This window comes from Prionailurus viverrinus, chromosome D1 (assembly GCF_022837055.1).
Source record: "Prionailurus viverrinus isolate Anna chromosome D1, UM_Priviv_1.0, whole genome shotgun sequence".
Lineage (NCBI taxonomy): Eukaryota > Metazoa > Chordata > Mammalia > Carnivora > Felidae > Prionailurus > Prionailurus viverrinus.
The window spans coordinates 104,426,237-104,449,034 of record NC_062570.1 but is presented as its reverse complement, the minus strand read 5'-3'; the positions used below and the strand labels follow the sequence as shown (position 1 = coordinate 104,449,034).

The 22,798-nt window shown below is 39.8% G+C and overlaps 1 protein-coding gene across 1 annotated transcript in view; it reads right to left on the bottom strand.

Moving 5' to 3' along the window:
• The window catches only part of LOC125146586 (olfactory receptor 10V1-like), a 59,706-nt gene that overhangs the window by 31,070 nt on the left and 5,838 nt on the right, over nt 1-22,798 (bottom strand). The window contains exons 2-4 of the mRNA XM_047823284.1: nt 21,943-22,035; nt 16,276-16,352; nt 15,056-15,141 (exon numbers count right to left, since the gene is read on the bottom strand). Coding sequence (XP_047679240.1) covers nt 15,056-15,141; nt 16,276-16,352; nt 21,943-21,975 — 196 coding nt within the window. The 5' untranslated portion in view covers nt 21,976-22,035. The remainder of the gene's footprint in view (nt 1-15,055; nt 15,142-16,275; nt 16,353-21,942; nt 22,036-22,798) is intronic.

Sequence of the window (22,798 nt, the reverse complement as noted above, 5' to 3'; positions counted from 1 at the left end):
AGTGACGAACTTTCCAGCAGGAACAAATGTATGTCAGCACCCTTACTTACCCACCTTCCAAGAAGAAACTCCAGGCTATCCTTTCTATTGAAAGAAAGAAAGAAAGAAAGAAAGAACAAAAGAAGGAAAGAAAGAAAGGAAAGAAAGAACAAAAGAAGGAAAGAAAGAAAGAAAAGAAAGAAAGAACAAAAGAAGGAAAGAAAGAAAGAAAGAAAGAAAGAAAGAACAAAAGAAAGGAAGAAAGAAAGAACAAAAGAAAGAAAGAAAGAAAGAAAGAAAGAAAGAAAGAAAGAAAGAAAAAGGAAAATGGGGAGAGGGAGAGAGAAAGGGAGCCCGGATATCAAGGGGCTTCCCCTATTACCTCTCTTTAGAGAAAGCATGAAGTATGATTTATAATGTAATGTAATGAGTTAGTTCTGCTCCAGTTGCAATGATCCTTCGAGTCTTGGGAAGACCTGTCAATAATTCTTCCCTTCATTCATTCTATGGCTGTTTACTGAACATCTGCTATGTGTGGCAACCTGCAACATAGTGGGAATGCAACAGTGAGTGAGCAGAGAAGATCTTTGCCCTCCTGAAGTTTACAATCTAATGGGAGAGACAGCCGGTAAACAAAAAAGATCAGGACAGACTGCAGTCATTGCTATGAAGGCAGTAGCCATGGTAACACAATAGGAAGTAACTGGGGAATATGTACATTAGGTAAGACTGAATGTGTGCACTCAATTTCCCCCGTTGTTAACATCACTATAGTACATTTGTCGTAACTCAATAACCAACAGTGACACCTTATTACTAACTAAAGCTCATGCTTTATTCGGATTGCCTTATATTTTCTTTAACATCATGTCCTTTTTTCTGTTCAAGGATTCCATCAAGGATACCATACTACATTCAACCATCATGTCTCTTCAGGTCCTTCTTGGCTGTGAGTTTCTTACACTTTCCTTATTTTTGATAACCGTGGCAGTTTGAGATGTCCTGGTCAGGTATTTTGTAGAATGTCCTTCAAATTGAATTTGATGCTTAGACAAGGAGTTATGGGTTTTTTTTAAAGAAAGACACAAAGTGTCATTCTCATCACATCACATCAAGGGTACATACTATCAACATGACTTCGCTATTGATGTTGACTTCCATCTCGTGGCAGGGATAGTATTGGTCAGGTTTCTCCAATATAAACTTACTCTCCGTTCTCCCTTTCCATACCGTATTCTTTGGAAGGCAGTCACCACAGTCAGCCCACACATAAAGAGTAGGGAGTCATGCTCCCCCAACTGTGCGGGAGTATCCACATAAATTATTTGGAATTGTATCGTATGGGAGATTTGTCTACATATTTTACATATTTGTACCATTTTACATATTACATATTTATGCCAGCATATAATCAAGAATATATTATAATTCATTGCTGCGTTTTTAAGAGTATGAATATTTTTATTTACTACAGATAAGAGACGAAAGATGAGAGAAATGAAGGAATGGAGCAGTGGAGAAAGATAGGAAGCAAGCAAAGAGAAGAAATGAATAATCATCATAAGACTTACTTTTCTTGGCTCAGTCTTTTAAACATACATCTACTGTGTAAAGACACTGAGAAGATATTTGCAAAAAAATTTAAAAAGATTTAAAAATAAACAAACATGCAATTCAGAAAAGAGAGGTGGCTCAAAATCTGAATCAGGAATTCAGGCACCGAGTACCTCCCACCTCTCTTCTAATTTCATCCCATACCCACCATCAGGGAGTATATGAGATCTTGGAACCTAAAGATGGAAAAGACATGTTGTTCTCTCTAAGTAGCTCACAGTCTAGAAGGGGCAGCAAACATACTAACAAACCACCACAATCTGATGCAACAAAGGCTAACAGTGATATATGTGCTGTGAGGGACTTGGAGGGAGTGGATTACAACCTGGGGTAAAGGACCCAGCCTTCCCAGGTGTGGCACTGGAGCATGTGAGGAGGTGAGCTAGAATTTCCTAGGATAAGAACTGGAGAAGAACACCAGGACTGCCACGAGGAGCTAATAGAATTATTTTACCATTAGGAAAGATACCATATATATTTTTCCAAGGTATCGAGAATCTGAAGATTAAATTAATCAAGATACTATGGCTTTGTAAGACATGAGAAAGAGGAAAAAGAAACTAAAACTGTGCATTCTGAAACATGAGTTGCGCCAATGCACGAAACAAGAAAATATCTCTAAACCCCAGTATTTGGGAACTGGTATCCTTTATTGAGATGTGTGCTGAGTCTTTCTTTCCTGTTATTATCTGAGTTCTCTTTGCTAGAGTTAATTTAACACAAACTCAACTTTATTCTTGAGTGTGATGATTATGCCTTAAGGTCACACAGTGTCATTTGAGAATTATTCGACCATGCCCACATGCATATCCCTAAAGGTCCTAACTTCATTTATTAAGGCCCAGGGTATTGGATCTGGGGACCAGATAATAACCAAGCTGAAGCCCTGGTCTCCTGACAAATCTCTTGCTCCAAGTGTCAACATTCAAAACTCCAACTTCCATTTCTGGTTCTTGTCCAGGTTTTAAAGCCAATTATTTCTTTTTTTCCCTTATTTTTTTTTCAATACCCATGGGCTTTGATTATTTTGTTTACCAGTTTCCTTCATTAAGATGGGTAAAAACAGACAATGCTATACTTCCAGATGACTTACCTTTTGAATGTCAGAGTCCTTGCTATATAAAACACTTTTTCATGTATAAAGCTATTCTAAGAATATTACCGTGTTTATCCTTTTAACAGAATCCCTACTAAACTGACATAATCTACAATTGTGAGACTGAGAAATAGAGCATGAAGACAGTTAAGGCATTTGCCCTGGTCACCCAGCTAGTAAGGGACAGAAACAACACTTGCGCTTAAATATTCTGATTAAGTCCAGCCCACTGCAACTTAAATGTTCTGATTAAGCCCAGCTCACACTGAAGGCACATAAAAGTTCCCAGACTAAACTGTATGGCTATACTGCATGGCTCTAAATAGGAAACTCCATGATCTACTTTGTCATTGGCTTTATGAAACCTTGGCTTCCACATTGTAATGGGTCCATTTCCTCTCACCAAATCTGTATATAGTACAGAATATCCGCCTGGGGAGACAGTTAAACAAATCAACCTAATGACTGCAAGCAAATGCAGGCATTATGCCTTCTGTGAAAAATTACTTTTCAGTTCCAAAGTTTTATATGAGTCATTTTGCCACCAATTATTTGTGATATATTGAGGACCCTTAAAGATCATCCAACACAACCTCCTAATTAAAAAAAAAAAAAAAAAAAAAGTAGGAAGGACACTCATAAGGTTATCACGCCAGTAGTGGAAACACCGGACCTAGAACCCAGACCAACCTGGTTCTCAGCCAAGTAGTCTTTCTGACAGACCACATGGAACTAAAGAATGCAAAATTTCCTGGGGCACTTGGGTGGCTCAGTCAGTCAAGTGTCTAACCTTGACTCAGGTCAGGATCTCCCAGTTCTCAGTTCTTCGTGAGTTCAAGTCTCACATCAGGCTCTCTGTTGTCAGATCCAAGTCAAGCCTGCTTTGGATCCTCTGTTCCCCTCTCTCTCTGTACCTCCCCTGCTCATGCTCACTCTCTCAAAAATAAATGAACATTAAAAAAAAAAAAAAAAAAGAATACAACAGTTTCCCACAGCCTGCTGTCTATAACACAATATTATGGTTATCAACCTTCATGTTCTAGCTAGGAATTTGGTCTCAGAAATAATAATATTTTTCTTTTTTTTTTCTTTTAGAGAGAGAGAGAGAGAGAAAGTGTGCATAAGTGGAGGAGAGGAGAGGGCGGGAGGAGGGGGGGGGTGGATCTTAAGCAAGCTCCACACTCAGCCCCTGAAGCGGGGCTTAATCCCACAACCCTGGGATCATGACCTGAGCCAAAGTCAAGAGTCAGATGCTCAACTGACTGAGTCACTCAGGCACCACTAATATTTTTCAATTGTATAGTGAATTTCCACTTACAGAATATCTTTACATGTACTTGATCCTCAAGACCAAAATGTTCCCAGTTTGTCATTATATTACCTTCATTTGGCAAATGAAGAGCTCACCAGAGTTTGAGTGATTTGCCCACAGTCTTCTGATGGCAAGCATGCTGCTCTTTTTAATTTTTTATGCTTCCTTTTCAGTAAACTAATAATAGGGCTATCAGGGAAGACTGCATATCCAAACAAGTTCATCTGACTTGCCCAGCAAACTAAGTTCATGCTTAAATTTAAGTGTGACCTTATTGTCATTATAAAAGTCATCCAGAGTTATTACAGACAGTGTTTAAATGGATAAAAATAAAATGTTCTTTAAAAAAATCAACTGTATTCCCAGCACTAAACAACAACTGTCATTAACATTTTGTTAAATTTCCATCTGGTCTCTTGTACAGCATATCTTTAACATATTTGTAATTATACATTATCTTTTTTCACTAAAAGTCATATTCATTTCCTATGTCCTTTTGTAAATATAGTTTTTGATAAGATTTTTTTATAAGATTCTAACATATTTTTTTTTTATTTAGGAGACTGTTTTTGTCTTTTTCCTTTGTTCATTTGTTTCTTAAATTCCACATATAAGTGAAAACATACGGTATTTGTCTTTCTCTGACTGACTTATAATTAGCATTATACCCTCTCAATCCATTCATGTTGTTGCAAATGGCAAGATTCCATTCTTATTTATGGCTGAGTACTATTCCATTGTATATACACCACATCTTCTTTATCCATTCATTTATTGAAGGACACTCAGGCTGCCCTCATAATTTGGCAATTGTATATAATGCTGCAATAAACATAGGGGTGCATATATCTTTTTGAATTAGTCTTTTCATATTCTTTGGGTAAATACCCAGTAGTGGAATTACTGGATGATATGTTAATTTTATTTTTAATTTTTTGAGGAACTTCCCTGCGATTTTCCAGAGTGGCTGCTCCGGTTTGCATTCCCACCAAGATACACAAGAGTTCCTTTTTCTCTACATCCTGGACAAGACTTGTTTCTTATTTCTGATTTTAGCCATTCTGACAGGTGTGAGGTGATATCTCATTGCAGTTTTGATTTGCATTTGCCTGATGACGAGTGATGTTGAGCATCTTTTCATGTGTCTTTTGGCCGTCTGTATGTTTTCTTTGGGGAAATGTCTGTTCATGTCTTCTGCTCATTTTTAATTGTGTGTGTGTGTGTGTGTGTGTGTGTGTGTGTGTGTGTGTGTGTGTTGAGTTGTATAAGTTCTTTATATTTTGGATACTAACCCCTTATGGGATATGTCATTTGCAAATATCTTCTCCCATTCAGTAGGTTGCCTTTTTGTTTTGTTGATTGTTTCCTTTTCTGTGCAGAAGTTTTTTATTTTGATGTAGTCCCAATAGTTTATTTTTGCCTTTGTTTCCCTTGCCTTAGGAGACATATCTAGAAAAATGCTAACTACAGCCAATGTCAGAGAAATTACTGCCTATGCTCTCTTCTAAGATTTTTATTTCTATAATGTTCTTAAAAAGTATTTGTTCAAGGGATTGTGGCTATGTTTTTTTAAAAAATTATCTCAGAGATAGGTCCTAAAGTGTATGATATCCAGGAGGTAAAATATTCCAATCAAGGTGGTGAATGGAAATATAAATGAAAGAAAGGTAGCTAGGTCAATAATTGTTGAAGCTGAATAACAGATATACATGGGGGTTCACTGTACTGTTCTAGATATTTTGGTATTTTGACATTATCCACAATACCAAGTTTTTTAAAAAAGAAAAACATCTCATCATGTGACTGCAATAGTGTAGTAGGTTCAGACTGTTGTTTCCAATTCTTTCCTCTCTCCCTCTGCCACATAACCTTGCAGTGGCAGAGTAAATTGGCTGGCTCCTTTGACATTATTGGCCTTGGTCACATGACTCTCTCTGACCAATGAAATTTTAGTGGGCATGATAGTGCGTAGATTTCAGACCTGACTGCCTAGTTTGACTAATCTCCTCACCTTCCTGTATCACAGTGGGAACAGCATGCCCCAGGAAGCAGTTGACCCTTCAATCCCAAAACAAGACATGTGTGGCAGACCTGAACACAGTCTAAAGCCTGGATCCACACTTAGCCAACCTGCAGCCCGAAGCAGAGCTGTCACAGCTGACACACAATCCCTGTATAAACAAGTAAAACTACGAGACAATAATTAAAAACTCGTAAGTCACTAGGTTTGGGATTCGTTTGTTATACGACATTTTTGCAGCAATAGCTATTTAATACAGAGAGTCAAACAATCCCCCCAAAATTGAACATTTTAGATATTTCCAGTTTTTCAATAATACAAATAAAGGACTTTTTTTTGGACATAAAGCTTCTCTACTACTTCGGATCATTAAATTCAGTTATAATGGTATGATGCTGTTTATATAGGGAGACTGAACCATTTTATTTGTGGATATTTTTCTAAAAAGGAAAATTATGAAAAGAATTAAAACAAACTCATTCTTTATTTCTTGATATCAGAAAGACTGTAAATACAGTTTTTGTTTTTTCTCTTGACATTCAAAAAGATCCTTTCCTATTTTTCCAGGGCTTGGTAAAACTGGTTACTCTGTTACCTTTCTTGGGTTCTGTCTGTTTCTGCGCAAATCCCAAAGACCATAAAATTACAGTAGGAACATCCAGTGTTAAGGCGGTGGGCTTCATTGCAAATAAAAAGGCTTTTAGTTTGATTTTCTAGAGATTGCTCTATCTTTATGTATATACCCTGCATGTTCAGTTCACCAAGATTGTAAATGAAGCATTGAATCCCATTGGTAAATCCATTATTCACCTGGAAAACTCAGGAATAGGTGGCCAACCACAAAATGAGCCAAAAGGCATTAGAGTATCTATGAGCAATGGAATCCAGTGTCCTATGTGGCAATAACTTGTGAGGAACAACTGAAGGAAAAATTCTGGGGCTTCTTCTGAGTCATCATTCTGATGAGAATTCCCATTGTTCTGATGAAAATTCCAACCATGTTTTGTTATTGTAGCCAAAACAAGGAGGGAGCAAAAGTAGGGAGAGAGGGAGGAGAAGAAAGGGAAAGAGGAAGAGGGAGGGCAAAGCAAATAAAGAGGAGTTCTTGTTGTTCCTGGAGGCCAGGAAAATTATGTATTTTTTTTTTAATAGCTAACACAATAGTTGCTACAGAAAGAGAAGAAAAAAGAATGAGCTAACACACAATTGCTAGACAAAAATGTGAAGTCACAGAGGATCCTGGCTAGCTTCTCAGTTATTCCAATTAATTGTATGCACTTGAAACCAAGTTAGCTCCACTGCCATGCTACTTTATGACAGTGAGCCTCAAAGTGCAGGTCCCAGGACCAGGAGCATCCGCATCTACGAACCCATTACAAAGGCAGACTCTCAGGCCCTACCCCAGATCTATGTAACCAGAAGTAGGAGAAGGTGGGGTCCAGCAATCTGAGTTTTTAACAAGCCTTCCATGTGATTCCAATACGTAATAAAGCTTAAGATCCACTGCTCTAGAAAGTAGTCCAGTTGGGAAGGGATCAACATTTCACAGTGGTCCCCAAATCTTTACCATCTATTCCCCACCCTCGTTCTCTATAGGATACTAGAGTTGACAGGGTTATTATCAACACTGGGCTCAGTAATTTCTCTGGTTGTTGTATTCAACGTGTTGGAAACTCTTTTACCACAACCACCACTCCCTTTTTATGTTGTGATTTCAATGTCAGTTCCATTTTCAAAGCCTCTGCTGTGATATTCAGATATGTTCCACATGTGTTCTACCCAGTGGCCAGTCTGGCACTTGGAAAGTGGTTTATCTCTTAGTTTTGCTCTCAAAGTCTTTAGTATGCTGTTTGGAATCCTTTCCACCCATTTCTGACTCAGGGGTGAGCCCAGGAATTCATAAACAACTTTATCAGGTCACTTTCCAGAGCTCCTCCCTCTGCAAAATCTGCCTGGTACTTTCCAGTTCCCTGTGTTCTTCTATTTGGTCAGAAGGCTGAGGCTTTATTTACCTACTCTGAAGGGAGTTTCTCTGGGCTGCACCCAGGTCTGAGCCCAAAGAGCAGGAACACAGGAGAGAAAAAACCCAACAGGGGTTCACCCTACCTTTTAGAGACAACAAGTTCTTTGACTGTAGACAAAGGTAACTTCCCCCTGAGTTTTAGGTGCCTGTGGGTCTCACTACTGCCATTGTCACCAGCAGGAGACCCCTTTCTCAGTCTGAACTAGATGGTTCCTCTTAGAGCCTTTTCTATCCATGCCAATGCCCACTTCTGGGTTTCAGGCTGCCTTGAGTCCAGGCTAGGAGGTGCAGGAGAAGGAACAAAAAGAGGCAAACCAACTACCAGTTCAATTGTACTTCTAATTCTGGCCTTCTTTCCCAAACTACTTGTTACTATTTGCTTTTCAGAGACCTCAATTGGCTGTTCCTTGCTTTCTGTCCATGTTTTAGAGCTGAATTCAGTGGGAGGGACAGGATAGATTATGCTGACTCCATTTTACCCAGAGCCAGAACCAACGAAGATATTCCTTTTTTATAGAACTAAAAGCTCTCTCTCCATAACTTCTTCTTGCTGGTTTTTGTTTTACATCCTGGGATCTCACAAAATAAAGCTGTTGTTGTTGTTGTTGTTGTTGTTGTTGTTGTTCTCCTAAAGGTCCCTATATCTTCAAGTTTCCTGTTCTCAAAGCTAAAATAAAAAGGGTAGAGGTTTTATAGAGTTTATATTTCTTATATTATGGTAAATAAACTCTAGCCACATATTGACTTGGTAGATACAACTTGTGGAGTTTCCAAGCTCAGTTGCTTTTTTTAATCTCCTTTGGAAGTCAAAAAATAGACTTGCACGAAGTTTCTTCTCTATCATGAGATATATCAGGATTGGCAGGATGCTTACATTTGGAGATACTCTTAGCCACTCCCCCCAAAATGTGTCTTATTTTGGTTCAGAGATGAACTCCAGGGCCATCTATGGTGGCCTCAGTCTTCACCTAAGTTCTGCTACAGCTGTTCCCTGGTCCCTGGTCCCTGGTCTCCTGGAGAAAAACATAGTATTCATTCTTTATGGCTTTTGGCAATTCTACAGTAGCCTAAACTTTTCTTTCTCCTGGCAGCTTCAGTGGTTCTGGGCTCCAGGGAGTCTAATTCTTAACCCTGATCTGTCCAATTTGCCTAAAACATAGTTACTTTCCAATTTTTAGGTTGTTCTAATCCTTACAGTACTGTGACATGTTCATCTTTGTCTCTTCTACAGCATTGATCCCTGGTCTTCCAAGGGTATTAAGAGGTACAAACTTCAGTTATAAAATAAATAAGTCATGGGGATGAAAAGCACAACATAGGAAATACGGTCAATAATATTGCAATAAGTTTGTACGGTGACACTTATCATGATGAGCATTTTGTAACATATGTAACAATCAAATCATTACATCCCACACCTGAAACTAATATACGTCAACTACACTCCAATTAGAATTAATTAATTAATTAACAATTCAGAAATTAGTTCAGTTCCTATTTACTGTAATTAAAAATTCAGTTCCTATTTACTGTAATTAAAAATTCAGTTTTTCAGTTCCTATTTAACTATCAGTTAAATTTACTAACTTTTAGTTCCTATTTACTGTAATTAAAAATTCAGTTTAGGGGCGCCTGGGTGGCGCAGTCGGTTAAGCGTCCGACTTCAGCCAGGTCACGATCTCGCGGTCCGTGAGTTCGAGCCCCGCGTCAGGCTCTGGGCTGATGGCTCGGAGCCTGGAGCCTGTTTCCGATTCTGTGTCTCCCTCTCTCTCTGCCCCTCCCCCGTTCATGCTCTGTCTCTCTCTGTCCCCCAAAAAATAAATAAACGTTGAAAAAAAAAAAATTAAAAAAAAAAAAAAAATTCAGTTTTTACAGGGGTGCCTGGGTGGCTCAGTCGGTTAAGCATCCGACCTTGATATAGGCTCAGGTCATGATCTTATGGTTTGTGAGTTCCAGCCCTGCATCGGGCTCCGTGCTGACAGTGCAGTTTGGAGCTGAAAGGGCGGGCCTACGCCAGCCGACTCCATCTTGTTCTGTGTCCTTCACCTTGACCACACATCCTTCCCTCGACTCCATCTTGTTCTGTGTCCTTCACCTTGACCACACCTCCTCCCCTTGAGTAAACCCTCCCTCACCTGCCGGACCCTTCCCCAGGACCCCTCCCCAGCCAATCGGCTGAGGCCATAGCCATTACCTCACCAACTGCCCCCAGGCCCCAATAAAACCTTTGTCCTTTTGAAACTCGAGCTCTCTCCCCGGTATCTCACCGCTGCGTCGGTGCATGTAGGGGATTGAGCTCGAGCTAGCTCGAATAAAGGCTCTTTGCTTTTGCATCGGACTCAGCTCCCTAGTGGTCTTTGGGGATCACGAATTCTGGGCATAACAGAGCCTACTTGGGATTCTTTCTTTCTCCTCTCTCTGCCCCTCCCCTCCTCACGTGCTCTGTCTCTGTCTAAATAAATAAACTTTATAAAAAAAGATTCAGTTTTTCTGTTATTTAACTTCAATACTTTGACCTGTATACTTTTTAAACATTTTTTTTTTTTTCTGAGACACAGAGAGACAGAGCATGAGTGGGAGAGGGGCAAAGAGAGAGGGAGACACAGAATCCGAAGCAGGCTCCAGGCTCTGAGCTGTCAGCACAGAGCCTGACGCGGGGCTCGAACTCACAAACCATGAGATCATGACCTGAGCTGAAGTCGGTCCCTCAACCAACTGAGCCACCCAGGTGCCCCTGACCTGTATACTTTATACAGAATTCATGTTTGTTCTAATTGTGACTGAAAAACAAATAATGTGCTGAGCTTAAGTTATTAACTTGAAAAAGAAACACTTTTTTTGTAATTCAAAGAAGCTTTATAAGCCAAGTGACCATGAAAATGATCTTTTTCTAAAGGTTATAGGATCAACAGAAATAAAATTTAAAAAAGGCAAAGGGTAGAAAAAGAAAAGGTTACTAGAAAGAAGTTCTAATAAAATTAAACCAAAAGCTTCATTAATAACTAGTAGTAACAATCATCCTAGCCACAAGAAGGCAGACTAAAGTCAGCCTAATATAATAAAAGAAAAAGGACTTTACGCCATGATCTCTGGATTTTAGCCATAGCTCAAGCACTAACCATTACTTAGCCTGGGTGAGCTTCTACTGACCCATCTGTAAAATGGGAAATAGAATGATCATCTCAACCTCACAAGATAGTGTAAGAATAAAAGGGTAATAATGCAAGAGCACTTACAACATTACATATTGTGCTATATGCATAGTTTACATATACTTTACATTATTTTTAAATGAGTATGTTTTCAAATCTACCTCTTTTTCTCCAACTTTCCCTGTCTTTAGTAAAGAAAAATTTCAAGTCTCTTGAAAATAATGGTACTATCGGGGCACCTGGGTGGCTCAGTCAGTTAAGCGTCTGACTTCGGCTCAGGTCATGATCTCGCGGTCCGTGAGTTCGAGCCCTGTGTCGGGCTCTGTGTTGACAGCTCAGAGCCTGGAGCCTGTTTCAGATTCTGTGTCTCCCTCTCTCTGACCCTCCCCCTGTTCACTCTCTGTCTCAAAAATAAATAAATGTTAAAAAAATTTGTTTAATGCAAAATATAAAACTATAAAAAATAATAATAATGGTGCCATCCCCTTATGGTGGTAGTGATACCAAACCAATTTTTGAGAGAAGAAATAATACTGATTTCAGAAGTTTAAAGATAAAGCCTAGAGGTATGCCTACACAGAGTCAGAATATATGAACAGCAATGAAATATGCTGTTAATCCAAGATTTCGCCTTCACCTTACAAACTTTCAAGGCGCTTGCCTCAAAATAATCAAGTGTTTCAGAGATGAAAAGTACGGCATAGAGAATATAGTCAATAATACTGTAACAATGTTGCATGGTGACAGATGGTAGCTGTCCTTACTGTAGCGAGCACTGAGTAATGTACAGAATTGTCGAATCAATATGTTGTACCCCTGAAACTGACGTAATGCTGTTTGTTAATTATACTTCAATACAAAATAATAATAATCAGATGTTTGACTCAATTTCTCAACTCTTGATCTAGACTTCTTTTCTTTATGAAAATAACACCAGTGATCTTACTCCAGAAGAAAGACTATTCTGATTGTTGTTTTTTGGCTTAAAGACACTATCATTGAAAATAACATCCAAAAAAAAAAAGAAAGAAAAAAAAAAGAAAATAACATCCAAGAACTATTTTTTTTTGATGTTTATTTTTGAGAGGGGGGAGGGGCTGGGAAAGAGGGAGGCAGAGGATCCCAAGCTGGCTCCCTGCTGACAGCAGAGATGCAGGGGTTCAAATTCTGAGATCATGACCTGAGCTGGAAGTCAGATGCTTAACTGACTGAACCACCCAGGCACCCCCATCCATGAACTATTTTTAAAACCACAGAGTAAGGAGATGTCTTCATCCAGGCAAACTACCAATGAAATGTAAATCTACTCTTGAAAAGCTACTAAACAGTGGCTGATAAAGGTTGTTTGTTTTTCTTGCTTTCAGTTTCCAAGGGCTATAAAGCATTGTTGGAGATGAAACTTTACTCAGGGACTGTGAAATCGTCCTAGGAACCTAGGAACCAGTCTCCCAGGCATGAATGCTTCATTTCAACGAAAAACATGGCAAGATGGGAGACTGCTAAAGAGGCACTGTGCCATGACAAAAAAACCTGGAGGTGAGTCTGACTTCTGGAAAGGAGCAGCAGTGACAAGGTGTGTTCCAGGAGCTAGCACTTGTTTGTGGGCAGAGATATAGGGACACCCAGGACGTTGGTCCCAGAGACCTCTGCAGAAGTTGTAAAGGCTTGAGGATTGAGGGAAGTCTTCAGAAATAACACTTGGATTTGAAGATAGCTCTTCCTTCACAGAGGAAGGTAAGTTCTCAGCCAACTGCAACATCTCCCTTAGCTGCCTTGTAGGGCGTCAGATTCCCTACCTCTGTGCCAACTGTGAAGATACTTTTTATAGTAAAGGAGATACGCCCCCAGAGTTCTTGATAATAACAAAACAATTCTAATTATCCCTTAGAATAATAAATATTCTGGCTCTGGCTCTAGCTTTCGTAACATCTGCAAAAGCCTCGTATATACAGGAAGACTGGCAGCACCAGGAAAATTCTGACCTAACTTTTGACTTTCTTCCCAGATAACCAGTGGCTTGTAGACCTACTATTTATCATGGATCCTTGTTCTCACAATTTAGTCCAAGTGAAGACAGACGGAGGGGACCAAAACAGTTTTACCATGCATTGGACAATTTCCATTTTGGGTTCAGAGCAGAAAAACATCTGACAACTGATGAGGGAGCATAAGGCCAGCTGACCGTCCCCACCCTTCCACCCTCCACCAGGTGGGATATGTGTGGTATTCCTCGGGCACTCCGGCTGCCAGCTGCCCAAGAACAAAGGAAAGGGGTAAACAAATGGTTAACTGATAGAGATCAGAGTCCTGCAGGACCTAAGTCTCCATCACCTCTCCATAGTGATGGGGGAAACAAAGGCAGAAGGAAATGGCAGATACAACTCAATTTCCCCATTTCCATATCACCTGCAGCACATTGACAAATACTTGAGGCTGGCAGAGTAAAAGGTTTCTCCTGAAACTCCTGTCTTAATGCTAATGCTTTGCTAGAGGGAGAAACAACCTTAGCTTGACAATAGGCCTCCTAAATCCTGGGAGCCTTCTTTAGCATATGAAAATCTCCCTGGCAACTTCCCCAGGACTTTACCTCCCCCAATCCCATAGTATATAACCAGTCTTTCCTCAAGGTCCCGGGGCAGCTCTTTCTGCCCACAGGTCCTGTCCCCGTGCTTCAATAAAATCACCTTTTTGCACCAAAGATGTCTTCAAGAATTCTTTCTTGGGTGACGCCTCTGGACCCCGTGAACCCCACTATCACCCCCAAAAAACCTCATCGACTTCAAAATGAAGAGAACTGAGGGGCTATGCATCTAGTCACAAGAATGGCGATGACTAGGGGCACCTGGGTGGCTCAGTGGGTTGAGTGTGACCTCAGGTCGTGATCTCACGATTTGTGGGTTCAAGCCTTGCGTTGGGCTCTGTGCTGACAGCTCAGAGCCTGGAGCCTGCTTTGGATTCTATCAATTTCTCTCTCTCTCTCTCTCTCTCTCTCTCTCTCTCTGCCCCTCCCCGACTGGTGTGTGCATGCTTGCGCTCTCTCCGTCAGAAATAATAAATGAATAAACTTTAAAAAAAAAAAAAAAAGAATGGCAATGACCATGTTGTGGGTAAATACGCTAACTCTTTATCCCATTATTTAACACAAATCTATACGGTCCTAAGGAATCAGGTGGAAATTCTTTGGATTCTGGCTCCAAGATTCAAAATATTCTAGGTAAATTTCCTACTATTTTTTATTTTATCCTCATTTTAGGAGAATTATAATAAGGCTCTACATTGAGCTGCTCCTTACAAGAACCTCAAAACATCCCAGACTAAGCTAGATGTTCTCCCTTTCTCTCATATATACAAGTAAGAAATCCTTCATTCATTCATGCTTGCCTTCAGTGTTACGTTATCTCCTGTATTCTGGTACCATGATAGGTGCTGGATGTACAATGGTATGCATGAGATAGAAGAGTCATAAACCCCTTCTTCTTGGTAATGTGAAATAAGAGAAAATATAATATAAACAGCCTAAGTCACCGATCATAATCATTAAAATCCAGAAAGGTCAAGATACACTGGAAAATTCAGATGAAATTAGAAATACCTTTATATTGGGGCACCTGGGCGGCTTAGCTGGTTGAGCACCCAATTCTTGATTTTGGCTCAGGTCATGATCCCAGGGTCCTGGGATTGAACCCTCCATCAGGCTCTGTGCTGAGCATGTTGCCTGGTTAGGATTCTCTCTCTCTCTCTCTCTCTCTCTCTCTCTCTCTTCCTCTCCTTCTCCCCCACCCCCCCCACCCCTCTCCTCTTCTCTCTCTCTCTCTCTCTCTCTTTTGCTCAAATACATTTTAAAGAAAAAAAAAAATACCTTTGGAGTCGGTGGATTCCCTCACAGGACTAGACTGTCCTGGGCCAAACTGTAGTAATAACAATGTCACAGCAACATACTTTGTCCTGTGGAGGTAATCAGATACAGGAAGACATGTATTGTTCACAAAGAACTAAAAGCAGGAAAAAACTATCATCAAAGATTTTATATACTATTATATCAGAATAAGAACTCGTGTTGTCTATGGCAAGATTCAGAAAGGGTCATTAGTATAGCTGTTCAAAAATCAATTATGGTAATAGCTAGCCTGGAATGACACCTCCACCAGATACTGTACAATCACTTTATTCATTCCCCCATCTTATCTTTACAATAACTGTCTGGAATAGATGTTAATATATTTTTAAGATTTTTTTAATCAGCTTTTTTTGTGAGAGAGAGAGAGAGAGAGAGAATGCACCCACAAGTGGGTCAGAGGGAGAGAGGAAGAGAGCGAGAGAATCCCCTCGAACCCATGACCTGAGCCAAAATCAAGAGTCGGAAGTTCATCGACTGAGCCACTGAGGTGCCCCTGGAATAGATGTTAATATTATTTGCACTTTGAAGACAAAGGAAGTGAGGTGCACAGAGATAAGCTTTTCAAGGTCACATAGATGGTAAAGAGCAGAGGCGGGTTGATAGTCTCCGGTCTGCTCAAGCCCAGTATTCAAATTCTTAACTTTGCTAGGCTTCATTGCCAACTCTGTGGACCAATCAGTATGACTGTGTTTTTATTTTATTTTTTATTATTTTTTTTTCAACGTTTATTTATTTTTGGGACAGAGAGAGACAGAGCATGAACGGGGGAGGGGCAGAGAGAGAGGGAGACACAGAATGGGAAACAGGCTCCAGGCTCTGAGCCATCAGCCCAGAGCCTGACGCGGGGCTTGAACTCACGGACCGTGAGATCGTGACCTGGCTGAAGTCGGACGCTTAACCGACTGCGCCACCCAGGCGCCCCATGACTGTGTTTTTAGGAACCAGAGGTTGATGCTTTTGGTGCCTGTAACCACAGCTTTAATTCTGATAATCTGACCTCCTTAGAGGCTAAGCTGAGTCTCACCAAACTTTGTTTGAATTAGTAGTATTTTTAAAGTACCCCAACCACAGACATCTTGTAGATTCATGGAATTAGCTAGAAGTCCTGAACAGTCCTTAAGGTCATTTATATATATATATATATATATATATATATATATATATATATATATGAGCCTTACCCTGTGAAAAGCCATTTGCTGATTTGTTCTGAGTTCACTGGGAGTGTCAGGGGCAAGATCACAGCTGGTTCATGGTCCTGTGACAAGAATCAAGCTAAGATTTATGTAATCATTGATAGGTACAAGGAGATCTAAATGCTAACCTGTCTTCCATCTCTAAATCACTGCAGGATAATGGATCAGTTAATTACCCTTTCAGTGTCTCAGCCTGAAGATGGAGGTATTAATAGCTACCTTCCTACCTGCTGAACATTTTAAGGCAATTAAGTGAGACAGTGGAACATAAATACATTGAAAAAGCATAGAGTAGGCTATAACAAATTGTCCCTGACTTGCTATAAGACATCTCGTCATTCTTTAAGTCTTATGCCCGGGTTACGTCACTCTTCTCTTCCCACATGCACAGTGCTCTAAAGTGTTCCTCCCCTCCAGGGCCCGAAAGGGAAGTTGAGCCAATGCAAGCAAATAAAATCAGGTAAGGTGCTAGACTGATGGAACAGTATTCTAACTGGCCCTCTTAATTTACCCATCCTCATCCATCTTAGCTCACGTTTTCATTTCAGCTGGGTTAATTTTTCACTTTACAAGGAAGAAATTCATTTTATGAATATGGGTCTTTATAAGGCCCTTCAAATCTTACCCCTTTGGTAAATGTCTAACCTTTCCTGGAGGAATGAGCCTGACCCAGATCTAAGCAGTAATTTACAAAACCCTGGGAGTTTGGGTGACTGTGGGTGGTGACTATTGAGTAGAGGGTGTGTCTACGGGTGTGGGAGTAGCTCCAAAGCAGCTGAAACAAGACCCCAGCTGTTTTAAATGTTCTAGTTTCTTTTTGAAAGTCTATTCTAGCCCAATCTACTCCCAACAGTCTAGAGGAAACTCTACCTTCAGTGCTTAGTCACGCTTAGTGGTGAGCCCCAGGGCAGGGCAATGCCCAGACCAGAAATGCACATCAGCCTAATCTTCAAAGAGAGATTCAGGGAGATAGAGAGAGAAGATTCTTTCCCTCATACAGGAAAACAGTTTTGAGATTTGAGCACTGAATTATTTGAAGTCAAAATATAAGTACTAATACGATGGGCAAATTTTCAGTGACCATGTTTTCTAAACATGAAGCAACTAAGCTGTACCAGGCTTGTAAGAGGAATGCTTTCCTTCCATGAACACTTAAGAAGTGAGTGGTTCTGTCAGTGAAAGAGATGGGTATTCTCCATCTCTTTACAAGACTATGTGCTCTGCCTAAATGAAAACCTACCCAGGTTGTGAAAAACTTATTCACTTGTTTATCCATTCAACAAACATTTATTGGTCACCATACGACGCATTAGAGGGGAAGGAATAAGATATAGCTCTTATCCAGCCAAAGAGCTTATATCTATGATAAATATGACATTCATAAACAAATGATCACACAAATAGAATAAAAGTTTGTTTTAGAGAGGTATACAAGATATTGTGCTTGATACTTTCTCTACCATTTGCAAGAACGTGGCCATTGTCCAATTGTCATGGGGGGAGAATTTTTATAAACTTTCCAAAGCGAGATGTCCATATCGATCCTGTTTCTAAAACTGCTGTACTTCTCTTGGTTCTTGGTTAAAAACACAGAGTTTATAAAAGGCATGGGGGTGTACAGTTGAGGGCCAGTGCACTAAGAGGCTGAGTTTTTTCTGCAACCACAAACCAGTGATGGAGCCATCATGCTTATTGCTACCGAATTGGCACACGCTGACCTCTTTTTCTATCTAGGAAGATAACCCTTTAGAGAACAATGGAGCATCCTTTATATGGGACAATGTGATCCCAATGTATATTGTAGGACTTGGACTCAAGATCATAATGACTTCATATTTGATGGCCAGCATATTCTTGCTAGGCGACATGTATGTTCAGAGGCTCAGGGGTTATTAATTCAGCTGCTTCTTGCAAAACAAAAGTGAAGTCAAAGTCCCGAGCCCAGATGCCACATGGGGCAAACTAACTCGACTCTTATTCATAGTGATAAGTTTTATAGTTAACCTGAGCCAAGTCTTTAAAATGTGAGCTGGCAAACACAAACAAGAATAGACAGAGAGCGACCCGCCCAGCATAAACCTATCTTCAAGATTATTAAAGCTATAGGTGCTAACCCAGCATCATTACCTTGATCCTAAAGCACAAAGCACTTTCTTTCCTAACATAATTTTTCTTTTGTCCTAGAAAACCTGATGTGCCACTTTTATGGGGGATGAAAACTAAACCATAGAGATCCAGTTCCACTTTCACCCATTTTCACCCATCCTGGAGATACAAATGTTTTTGTAACTTTCCTGCTAATGTATATTGGCAGTCTCATTGGTAATACCACAGTCTTTCTCACTATCTGGGTGGAACGTTCACTCCACATTCCCATGTCTTTCTTTCTGGCTAATCTGGCAGTTCTGGAGATCTTTTACTCTTCCACTTGTTGCCCCTCTCCCTTTGGTCAACCTCCTGACCATGGGGAGAATGCCCATCTCTTTCACTGACTGTGGCACATAGATGTTTTCTTTGTCTTCCTGGGCAGTGCTGACTGTTTCCTCTTGGGATCATGGCTTATGATCGGTTTGTAGCTATTCAGGATTCCCTGCATTACACCCTCAGCATGCGATGGTAGCTGTGTGCCTAATTGGTTATGGGAGCCCTGGTCCTTGGTTTCACTCTAGCCATACAACCAACAGCTCTGATTTCCTCCCTGCCATTTTGTGGCCACAACAGAATCACTCACTTCTACTGTGATGTACTCTGATCATACAGTTGGCCTGTGGAGACACTTGAATACAAGAAGCCATGATCTTCATTGTCAGTGTCATCATGCTTACCATTCCCTGTTCCCTGATCTCCATCTCATACATCTTCATTGTGGGTGCCATTTTGAAGATCTGCTCTGCAGAGGCATGGTGCAAGGGCTTCTCCACCTTTTCCTCTCATCTGACCATGGCTCTCCTCCAGTATGGCTCCTGTAGCCTTATGTATTTATGCCCCAGCTCTAGCTATAACCCAGAAATGGGTGTCTGTTGTCTACACCTTTGTCACCCCTGTCTTGAATGCCTTGATCTATAGTAGGAGGAACAAGTTGCTGAAAGGCACTAAGTAGTGAAAAGACATTTACTGAACTAGGAAATGTGGGAATTTCTGGGCTCAAATAAACAACAGGAAATAATTATTCAGAAAACGATAAACTCGGGAACTAGATGACTAAACATTTGGGGAACGGATTTACCTACTTCCTCAGGACCCAGTTCCTTTTCCTAGCTCCCAACTATAGTGTAAGTTGGTGAAAGTAAGACATTATCATTTAAATAAGAGAGAGTAGTTTTTGTTTTGTTTTGTTTTGTTTTGTTCACTGGTCCATCCCCAGTGCCTAAAACAGCTAAAGTAGATACTCAGTACATATTTATTGAACTGGTGAATTCCTTCAAGTGATGGCAAAGAATATTCTTAGTTCTTTGTTATTACCTGCACAAAGCTATATACTGAGATTTGCATATACCAGCATTCCATAAATACTTGTAGAATAACAGAGGTTGCCTCTAAAAACACTAATAATTCTTCAAGTTTCCACTCATAAAGTCTTATTTTTCTCCTTTCTATTGTCTGAGTGTTGAGAAATATTTTTTTTAAGTTTATTTATTTATTTTGAGAGAGTGTGAGCGCGGGTGGGGGAACGGCAGAAAGAGAAAATCCCGAGCAGGCTCTGTACTGTCAGTGCAGGGCTCAAACTCACGAACCCTGAGATCATGACTGAGCCAAAATTAAGAGTCCAGATGCGTAACCGGCTGAGCCACCCAGGCATCCCTCAGGTAATGTTTATTGTGAGACTCATCAGTGTTGAGAAGTTATAAAAATAGAATACATAAATATCTGGAATGTATTGCCATTTTAAAAAGTATAATTGGTGATATTTCAAAATTACAAATAATATCTTCACCCCATTCAGAATGGGAAATTTCAAGAAGGGGCCAAGGCACTAATGGTGATTTGGCAGAACTGGTAGGAGAACTTCTTTTCTCTGTTCTTACCAGTCTGTCTTGTTATGGTTCTACTTTTTTGTTTGTTTATTTACGTTTTGAGAGAGAGAGAGAGAGAATGAGCAGGGGAGGGGCAGAGAGAGAGGGAGACAGAGAATCCCAAGCAGGTTTTGCTCTATCGGTGCAGAACCCGACACGGCGCTCCAACTCACAAACCGTGACATCATGAATGACCTAAGCCAAAATCAAGAGTTGGATGCTTAACCTACTGAGCCACCCAGGCACCCCATTATGGTTCTACTTTTAAAATTACATGTTTCCATTTTTAAATATAATACACATCCATTTTATAAAAATTGAAAAACATATAAAAGTAGAAAAAGTTAAAAATCATTTCTAGTGCCACCAATTAAAAGAAACCTGAGAGAGGGGGAGACAGATGGAAGCAGGCTCCAGGCTCTGAGCTGTCAGTACAGAGCCTGATGTGGTGCTAGAACTCACGAACCATGAGATCAGAACCTGAGCCGAAGTCAGATGCTTAACTGACTGAGCCACCCAGGTGCCCCTTCCTATTGTCAATTGGTAGTTTTACAATTAATCTTGTTTACATTTATTAATTAAATTGACCTTTTTATATATTTTATATCTATTTAAATTTTTGTGGGTTTTCTAAGATGCTTAAAGAATTTTAAGATCCTTTTTAAAGAAAACTCTTCTATTTTTTTAAGTTTATTTATTTACTTTGAGAGAGAGAGCATAATTAGGGGACAGGCAGAGAGAGGGAGACAGAAAATTCCAAGCAGGCTCCACACTGTCAGCACAGAGCCCAATGTGGGGCTCGAACCCATGAACCATGAGATTATGACCTGAGCCAATGTAGGATACTTAACCGACTGAGCCACCCAGACCCCTAAGATCTATTTCTTAGTCTTTGTGCTTTATGTCAATGCTTTCCCTATAATATGTGAAAGTAATACAATATTTTGAAAGTTTATTAATGATTTTATATGTATATTATATGTACGCTTTACATACATACTATATATATATACACGTTATTATAAAATTCAGTATTCAGATTTTTGCTTTGTGATTTTTCCACTTTTTTAGTAAATAAATTCTGAAATTCTATCCTGAAATCATACAAATATTCACCCATATTTTGTCCTTGCTGCTTTATGTTTAAAATTTTACATTACAAAAAAAAAATAAATAAAAATAAAACTCTCAACAACTGGTTGAAAGCTGAAGAAAAATAAATAAAATTTATTTATAATAAAATTAAAATAAATAAAATAAAATAAATAATAAATAAAAAAATAAAATATAAAAAATAAAATAAAATTTTACATAGAACTTATTTATCATTGTGGAATGTATGCTGTTGTATGCTGTGCTATAAGGCTTTAACTTTTATCTCAAAATAAATAACCAATTGCTTCAGTGTAATTCAAATCATGTTTCCTTAACCCAGTGAATTATTATCTTTATCACATAGTAAACACACATGTATGTTCTTTTTCTCAGCCACTTACTCTGTTCCATAAATTCGTCTGTGTATTCCTGTACTGATACTACCTTATTTGTACCACTGGTATTTTATGATCATTTACATAATAACATTAGAATCTGTTTATCTTTCCAGAAATTTGCTACAATTAAAAGGTTTGGAGTTTACCTTCAAACAGGTTGTGGTGGTTTCGAAAAACATCCACCAGTTCTGATATTCTTTCTTTATAAAGTAGACGGTATTCTTTTGGGTTTGCTTTTCCTATTGAGATAGAATAATTATTATGTTAAACACATAATCCACCTCTTCCATCAAAATTGTCCCGTCTTAACTGTCAGCTCATAGGTGAGGGAAGCAAGTGTGCCTGAGTTCTTTTTATAGTTTATTTGTTTCATGGGGGGGGGGGGGGGGCAGGGAGTGGTACAGAGAGAAGGAGAGAGACTCCCAAACAGGCTTTGTGCCGTCAGCAGCACAGCCGGGTAAAGGGCTCAATCCCACAAACCATGAGATCATGGCCCAGGCACCCAAAGTATGCCTGAGTTCTTAAACATCATTGAATTTTACATCAGCCTTGGGTATAATTAATAAAATGCTTCAAGACCTTTGTTTTTCATTTTTTTATGGTTATTTATTTTTGAGAATGAAAGACAGAGCATGAGTGGGGAAGGGGCAGAGAGAGAGGGAGACACAGAATCCGAAGCAGGCTCCAAGCTCTGAGCTGTCAGCATAGAGCCTGACGCAGGGCTCAAACCCACAAACTGTGAGATCATGACCTGAGCCGAAGTCAGATGCTTAACCGACGGAGCCACCCAGGTGCCCCCAAGACCTTTTTTTTTAATGTTTATTTTTGAAAGAGAGAGAGAGAGAGCACGAACAGAGGAGGGGCAGAGAGAGAGGGGGACAGAGGATCCAAAGCAGGTTCTGTGCTGATAGCAGACAGCCCGATGCAAGGCTCAAACTCACAACCTGGAGGTCATGACCTGAGCTGAAGTCGCATGCTCAACCAACTGAGCCACCCAGGCGC